This window comes from Salmo salar, chromosome ssa11 (assembly GCF_905237065.1).
Source record: "Salmo salar chromosome ssa11, Ssal_v3.1, whole genome shotgun sequence".
NCBI classification, from domain to species: domain Eukaryota; kingdom Metazoa; phylum Chordata; class Actinopteri; order Salmoniformes; family Salmonidae; genus Salmo; species Salmo salar.
This window is the reverse complement of record NC_059452.1, coordinates 7,723,579-7,731,985: the sequence shown is the minus strand read 5'-3', so window position 1 is coordinate 7,731,985 and position 8,407 is coordinate 7,723,579. Positions and strand designations below refer to the sequence as shown.

General features: G+C 41.1%; 1 protein-coding gene across 1 annotated transcript; it reads left to right on the top strand.

The window, feature by feature from the left end:
- Positions 1-208: 208 nt before the first annotated feature.
- Positions 209-2,036, top strand: LOC106561916 (transmembrane protein 208). The gene is made up of 6 exons (XM_014126287.2): positions 209-386; positions 652-747; positions 830-889; positions 1,086-1,222; positions 1,431-1,515; positions 1,615-2,036. The coding sequence occupies exons 1-6, from the start codon at positions 381-383 to the stop codon at positions 1,753-1,755; spliced, it is 525 nt and encodes a 174-aa protein (XP_013981762.1). The 5' UTR covers positions 209-380; the 3' UTR covers positions 1,756-2,036.
- Positions 2,037-8,407: the final 6,371 nt, after the last annotated feature.

The following is an 8,407-nucleotide window of genomic DNA, read 5'->3' as shown; positions in this document are numbered from 1 at the left end:
TGGAATCTATATAGTTATTGTCAGGCATGGCTGTCAAAGTGGTTCTGGTTGAATTGGCCTATTGTTATATTTTGTAAATTACAAAAATTGTGCAATAACTACAACCACTGTAGTTGAATGCATTCACGTTCACGACGCCAGATGGCAACAAAGTCCTTTTGCAAAGTTCAAATACATTTGCATTAGTGACGTCTTTCCTGCGCCGGAAGTGTCATTCTTAAACGCTGATGCGTTACTTTTATTGAGCGCTCGTCACAGTTGAACGTCAAGCCTGTCTTATAACGGTCCGTCTAAATTGCTCGAATACTGTACAAGTCGATGTCAAAAAAGTACCTACCACGCGTACGTGAAAGGAGCAGCAGCACAGGGATAAGGAACTAATGGCGGTAGGAGAATCTTTGATCTGCGTATGTTTCAGGTTGGGCAGACCGCATAGGATAACGAGTCTACTATGCGTTATAACACCATAGCAACTAACTCACCCTCAGTTATGAGTACCTGTTGACTAATTAATTTAATAGAATGATAAACTGAGCCAAAGTTAGTGAACAAACCCTACACAGCCTGTCTCCATATTGATGCTAGTAAGCTATCTTATGAAGTCCATGCAATGTTGACTACACTAACAGCCTGCCTTTCTAATGCACATAGCCCAAAGGTAAGGTCGGTACTAAAGGCAAGAAGCAAATCTACGAGGGTAATGAGGCGACACTCAAGTTCTACACCAGAGTAATCTTGGGAGCCAACGTAAGACCATCTTCCTTGTCAATGTTACCTTTTGAATGGGAATTGTGACTAGTACAGCACCTGACACTTGTTTCTCTCCCAGGCGATATACACTGCGTTAAACCTCTTGGTCTTCTATAGCTCTTCAACGTTTTGGACATGGGTGAGCGAGTTCATTCTGTGCATGTTATTGACATTGATGGCTCCTCTACTGTTGAGCAGTAAAACTGGGACGATTGCGGATTACTAACTTTATTCGTTCCTCCTTCTCCCTCGCTCCTCCCTTCTTGGTTTCTCCCCCACTGTCTCATTCCCCCTGTCTCTCTTCCTTCCTCCATCTCCTTCTCCCACCCCTGTAGTTTGCACTGGTGTTTGCGCTAGCAGTGTATGTGGGCAGTTACCGCTCCATGACTGCCATGGCCAAAGCAGTGTTTGGTGAGGATGGGAGTCTACTGGACGGAGGAATAGATCTGAACATGGAGCAGGGGATGGCAGAGTGAGTGCTCACACAGCAGCAGTGTTTGTTTCCATGAACATGAGTGCGCAAACATACAGTGTGTGTGTGTGTGATGGGGAGAATTGCTGAGTATTACAGCATGTTCAACATGCCTGTAACAATGGTGCCTTTATCTCCATTCAAGGGTACATCTCTCAAAGCTATAATGGCAGTGTGGTGCGTCATGATGGATTCTTTGTCATTATAGGCATCTGAAGGATGTTATCCTGCTAACTGCCATATTACAAGTGCTCAGCACCATCTCCTCCTACTTCTGGTACCTTTGGCTGCTGGTAAGAGTTTATCCCATACTTGCTGTACCCTCTCTTTGGTTGTTTATTTTCCCTTTCTTATGGACCTCGTTGATCTCCTAATCAATCTGTGTGTGTCAGGCCCCGGCCCGTGCAATGTTCCTGCTGTGGGTGAACTTCCTAGGCCCCTGGTTTTCGGCCGAGACCCCTGGTGCCGCCCCAGAGGAGGTGAATGAGAAGAAGCAGAGACGACAGGAGCGCAGACAGATGAAGAGATTCTAACTTGGCCGACTGCCGCAGTATTTCTATACACAGAATGAATCTAAATACAGACAGCCAGGAACTCAACAGTTAAGTTATTCAGGAGGAACTTTTGATGTGTACCCAAAGACATCCAGGTATGGATAAAGAACTGAACCGGACCCTGTGGGTTTTCCTCTTTCGCCCTATCCCTCATCCTTCCTCTCCCCTATATCCCTATCCCGTTTTCTTTACATCTGGAGAGGAAATCGTCCTTGTTGGGCTGATGACATCATCACCACCAATACATGTCATATACCTTGGCCTGTAATTTGTTTACATTCAATTGTTCATAATCTAGGTCTATGTATCACATCAATTTCATCTGAACTAGTGTAAAGGAGGTGGTGATCTTACCCTATGGCAGACATTTTATTTTAGACACTGCTCATCAGATCACACACTCATGCCCAATTCCAAATAGACAACTAGCAACAACCACCTAGGTGTTACACTAGACCAAGGGGGGCTATTACCCTCCTTTTACAGCTATTTATTTCAGATCTACATGAGGTGCATAGGGTTCGGTGCTAGGTGTTTGGAATTGGGAAGGTTGAAATTAAATCCGGTTGTGCATCGTCCGCAATGCACCGTTTAAAGTCAATGTTCCCGCGGAGACTATATTCACTGTTAATGCTGCATATGTCGGCTCAATCGGAAAGGACGTTTACACTGAACAAAAATAAACGCAACATGTAAAGTGTTGGTTTCATGAGCTGAAATAAAAGATCCCCAGAAATGTTCCATACGCACAAAAAGCTTATTTCTCTCAAATGTTGTGCACAAATTAGTTTACATACCTGTTAGTGAGCATTTCTCCTTTGCCAATATAATCCTTCCAGCTGACAGGTGTGGCATAGCAGAAGCTGGTTAAACAGCAGGGTCATTACCCAGGTGCACCTTGGGCTGAGGACAATGAAATAGGCGACTCTAAAATGTGTAGTTTTGTCAAACCGATGTCTCATGTTTTGAGGGAGCATGCAATTGGCATGCTGACTGCAGAAAGGTCCACCAGAGCTGCTGCTAGAGAATTGAATGTTAATTTCTACCATAAGACGCCTCCAACGTCATTTTAGAGAATTTGGCAGTATGTCCAACTGGCCTCACAACCGCAGTGAACCTGTATGGCTTTGTGTTTGCGAGGGGTTTGCTGATGTCAACGTTGTGAACAGAGTGCTCCGGAGTGGCGGTGGGGTTATGGTATGGACAGGCATAAGCTACGGACAACGTACACAATTGTATTTTATCGATGGCAATTTGAACGCATAGAGATACCGTGACGAGATCTTGAGGCCCATTGTCATGCCATTCATCCACTGCCATCACCTCATGTTTCAGCACTTTACACAATTTCTGGAAGCTGAAAATGGCCCAGTTCTTCCATGGCCTGCATACTCATCAAACATGTCACCCATTGAGCATGTTTGGGATGCTCTGGATCGACATGTACGATGGCGTGTTCCAGTTTCCGCCAATATCCAGCAACTTCGCACAGCCATTGCAGAGGAGAGGGACAACATTCCACAGGCCACAATCAACAGCCTGATCAACTTTATGCCAAGGAGATGTGTCACGCTGCGCTGTGGTCACACCAGATACTGACTGGTTTTCTGATCCACTCCCCTGCATTTTTATTTTTAAAGGTATCTGTGACCAACCGATGCATATCTGTATTCCCAGTCATGTGAAATCCATAGATTAGGGCCAAATGAATTTATTTCAGTTGACCGATTTTCCTTATTTGAATTGTAACTCAGTAAAATGGTTTCATGTTGCATTTATATTTTTGTTCAGTATAAATTGTCTAAATCCGCGATCGGATTGTATCTCGGCCCTGATCATCGTCATCGCTCCCATCCTTCGCAATGCTGAACAAATTATTTGATTACAAACAATAACAATCGTGTATATGCATTAACATTTCAAGTGCATTTCTTCACAGCCTAAATAAGCAAAAGGAAATATACAGTGCCTTCAGGAAGTATTCAGACCCTTGAACCTTTTCCACGTTTTTGTCAATACAGCCTGAATTAAAAGATTTATTAAATTGAGATTTTGTCACTGGCCTACACGTGATTCCCCATAATGTCAAAGTGGGATTGTTTTTTTTTTATTTACAAATTAATTAAAAATGAAAATATGAAATGTCTTGTTGATTATTCAACCCCCTTTGTTATGGCAAGCCTAAATAATTTTAGGAGTAAAAATGTGCATAACAAGTCACATAAGTTGCATAGACTCATTCTGTAGGCAATAATAGTGTTTAACATGATTTTAGAATGACTACCCTCATCTCTACCCCACACATACAATAATCTGTAAGTTCCCTCAGTCAAGCAGTGAATTTCAAACACAGATTCAACCACAAAGACCAGGGAGGATTTCCAATGCCTCGCATAGAAGGGCGGCTATTGGAAAAAGGCCAAATGTTTACAACATTGTAGTTACTCCACAATACTAACCAAATTGACAGTGAAAAGCTGCACAGCATAAAAATATTCCAAAACATTTTTGCAAAAAAGGCACTAAAGTAATAATGCAAAAAATGTGGCAGAGCAATTATCTTTTTGTCCTAAATAAATGTGATGTGTTATGCTTGGGAATGGAATGTTGCTAAGCACAGGCAGAGTCCTAGAGGAAAAACTGGTTCAGTCTGCTTTCCACCAAACACTGGGAGGTGATTTCACCTTTCAGCAGGATAATAATCTAAAACACAAGGCCAAATATACACTGGAGTTGCTTACCAAGAAGACCGTGAATGTTCCTGAGTGGCCAAGTTAGTTTTGACTTAAATCTACTTAAATCTATGGCAAGACCTGAAAATGGTTGTCGAATGTATAGCAATTATCAACAACCAATTTGACAGAGGTTGAATAATTTTTTGAAGAATGGGCAAATGTTGCTCATTCCAGGTGTGTAAAGTTCTTAGACTTACCCAGAAATACTCACAGCTGTAATCACTGCCAAAGGTGCTTCTACAAAGTATTGACCAAGGGGTATGAATACTTATGTAAATTAGATATTTCTGTATTTCATGTTCAATACAGTTGTAGAAATGTCTAAAAACATGTTTTCACTTTGTCAGTATGGGGTATTGTTTGTAGATGTATGAGGGGGAACAAATCTATTTAATCCATCTTCAATTCCGTCTAACACAACAAAATGTGGAATAAGTCAAGGGGTATGAATGCGTTATGAAGGCGCTTTAGTAGTATACCTTTTGTGATGTGTAGCCATCTTGGTGTGAAATCAGTATTTTGTTCTGTTTCTTTCTCCACATCTCCCATATTTGAATAATACACAAATGAAATGGAAGTATATATTGCTGCACTGGCAGCAACTTGTGTAATCAATATGCCTATACAATGTAAGCATGTCAATGCAGGGGTAACATGGTGGTTGTTCTCTTCAGAAAAGTCTGCCTTTTTACGATCAGCCAACAACTATGTAAGCCTAGATATTGTTACTACAAAGTCTTAATGTACATATGATTAAATTGATTTCAGTATAAAAACAACCTGTCTGAGGTCTCATTTTGTCTGTTTTTTTCCCCATAACGATTTAACAATTACATTTACTAGCTTTGATCTGTTATTTCAATGTAGAGAGCAAACATCTGTGCCCAAAAGTCAAAGTATTGTTTGTGTTTTCAATAAAATGTATATTAAAGTAACCTTTTCACGATTTTAAATCAGAAAAACGTAGTGTAAAAGTTTGATAACGTTCAAGTAAAACGAATTTGGGGGGACTTTTATTTGGAAAATTATCCGTATGGTCATGTGACCTTAAAGGCTGTTGCTACATCCATTTTAAAATGAAATTAATGATATGTACACATCATATAACTTAGAAATGCCTCATGAGCTTAGTTCAACTGCCGTGCTAAATTCGAACCCAAAATATAAGCTTGTTTTATGCCAATGTTTGTAAACACTATAGAGCCTCAAAACATGGTTAAAACTATAATGTTTATATCATGGATGATCAGTCCTTGCATCCATAGCTCTGTCTGTGAATTTGAGTGTGGTTACATTTCTCCAGCCCCATCCTTCCAAAACGGGGTGCGTTGCACTCTTATTGTTTTAACGGCAGATTGCCGCTTTAATGGAGCTTGCTTCACAATGCTTCCAATTCAAAAAGAGATTGTAAACATTTTTGCACAATCCCTGTATTTCTATGGACCTCATCCTCTGTTCATAGTCTGAACATGAACTTCAGGGCAACACTTAACGCCACTTCGATACCGAAGTTGCATTTTCGTAGCAGGTTAGGAGACTGAACAGGGTTAGGGTTTGTGAAAATGCTCTCCTAACCTGCTACGAAAATGTATTGGTCACGGGTTGCAGGTTTTTGGGCTACGTCTAAATTGCACCACGGCCGTCATGGCCTTTTTCTTAAAAATATATATTTCACTGTGACCTGCTGCTGACTATCAGCTAGTGAAGCAGCCTGTTGCTGAGTCAACCGTGAGTGGTGAGGAAGGCCGGAGGGATAGGTGTATGTTGAGACTGAGTGCTGCAGCTGAGTCACATGAGTGAGAGGAGAGAGTCATGACAACTTTTTACCAGTTGTAGGTAGGCTATTTAGATTGTTATTATGGAGACATATTTCCAACCCTCTTTCCATAAAACATATTAATGCGCTAGAACTGATGCGCATCAAGAAATATGGTGACAATGCACCGGAAAACAACTAGGTGCTCTAGAGTGCATTATGCGAATCCTCGGTTCTTGGGTCTGGAGTGCTGCGTGGGTGGAAATGTGAAATGGAAGCTATGGAACTCCCTCGCGTGCTTCTGATATGGCCAAAAGGCCACAATGAAACTGATATCGAACGTGGAGAGTGATACATCCAGGGGTGCAACTTTCGCTGGGGATGGGGCCACATTCTGAAATTGCGTTTTTGTCCCCCCCAGTTTTATCATTGGAACGTGATACAAAACGAGGGAGTGGAGGGCTTTAGGGAGTGGAGGGCTTTAGCTTTCCGATTGGATAAAAAATATATTTATGTGTCCTCCCCACTTCTAAAACCAAAGCTGTGCCACTAGATATGTTGGCCATTAAGTAGCCTATCAAGTTCTATGTAGGCTACTATATCCTACCATTTGATACAATAAATATGTTGAAATGATATCACTGGAGTCATTGCGAATACATTTTTGCCACTTGTGTAGCCTACCTGGGGCTGGCAAACGGATTTAATAAATTGCCTACAACTTCAGTTTGTTGTAGCCTTGTGTTATTATGCAATTATCAATGGCTGTTTAGTTAATGAAGTTGGAAGTTATCCATTGTGAATATTGTCACAGTTCTATCGCAATTGCATCAGATGTTGTTAGAATGCATTATATTGAAGGTAAGTCAGTCAGATTAGGCTACAGGTAAAAAATGTGTATTTAAAACCCGTCTGTTGTTGACAAGCATAGGCCTATTCAGGTAATATCCATAATTAATATATGATTTAAATTAAATTATTAGTGATTTAAATTACAACCCCATCCTCAGTAGACTATTCCAGCAGGCTATTGGGCAACAGAAGCACTTCTTACCTTGAAATTGCCTCACAATTCATGTTAAATAAATAAGTCTGTCAATTTGAATTTAGCAAGCTGCTAAATCGTTCATTTTACATCATGCCTAGGCTACTGTAGGCTATAGGCTACCTGCATATACAGTGGCAAGAAAAAGTATGTGAACCCTTTGGAATTACCTGGATTTCTGCATAAATTGGTCATACAATTCGATCTGAACTTCATCTAAGTCATAACAATAGACAAACACAGTCTGCTTAAACTAATAACACAAACAATGATACGTTTTCATGTCTTTATAGAACACACCGTGTAAACATTCACAGTGCAGGGTGGGAAAAGTATGTGAACCCATGGGTTTAATAACTGGTTTATTCTCCTTTGGCAGCAATAACCTCAACCAAACGTTTTCTGTAGTTGCGGATCAGACCTGCACTGTGGTCAGGAGGAATTGTGGACCATTTCTCTTTACAAAACTGTTTCAGTTCAGAAATATTCTTGGGATGTCTGGCGTGAACTGCTCTCTTGAGGTCATGCCACAGCATCTCAATCGGGTTGAGGTCAGGACTCTGACTGGGCCACTCCAGAAGGCGTATTTTCTTCTGTTGAAGCCATTCTGTTGTTGATTTACTTCTGTATTTTGGGTCATTGTCCTGTTGCATCACCCAACTTCTGGGTGATGTCCTGTTGAGCCTCAATTGGCAGACAGATAGCCTTACATTCTCCTGCAAAATGTTTTGATAAACTTGGGAAATCTGTCGATGATAGCACTTTACAGTTGGGATGGGGTTTTGATGTTGGTGTGCTGTGCCTTTTTTTCTCCACACATAGTGCCTTCCAAACAACTCAACTTTAGTTTCATCTGTCCGCAGAATATTTTGCCAGTAGCGCTGTGGAACATCCAGGTGCTCTTTTAGACGTGTTCAGACGTGCCGCAATGTTTTTTTTTGGACAGCAGTGGCTTCTTCTGTGGTGTCCTCCCATGAACACTATTCTTGTTAAGTGTTTTACATACCGTAGACTAGTCAACAGAGATGTTAGCATGTTCCAAAGATTTCTGCAAGTCTTTAGCTGACACTCTAGGATTCTGCGCTGTGTTCTTGC

Excerpts from the sequence above, each read along its gene's own strand:
- LOC106561916 (XM_014126287.2), top strand. Across the intron at positions 1,223-1,430 it reads ATGGAGCAGGGGATGGCAGA|GCATCTGAAGGATGTTATCC; the intron begins GTGAGTGCTCAC and ends TTGTCATTATAG. Across the intron at positions 1,516-1,614 it reads TCTGGTACCTTTGGCTGCTG|GCCCCGGCCCGTGCAATGTT; the intron begins GTAAGAGTTTAT and ends TGTGTGTGTCAG.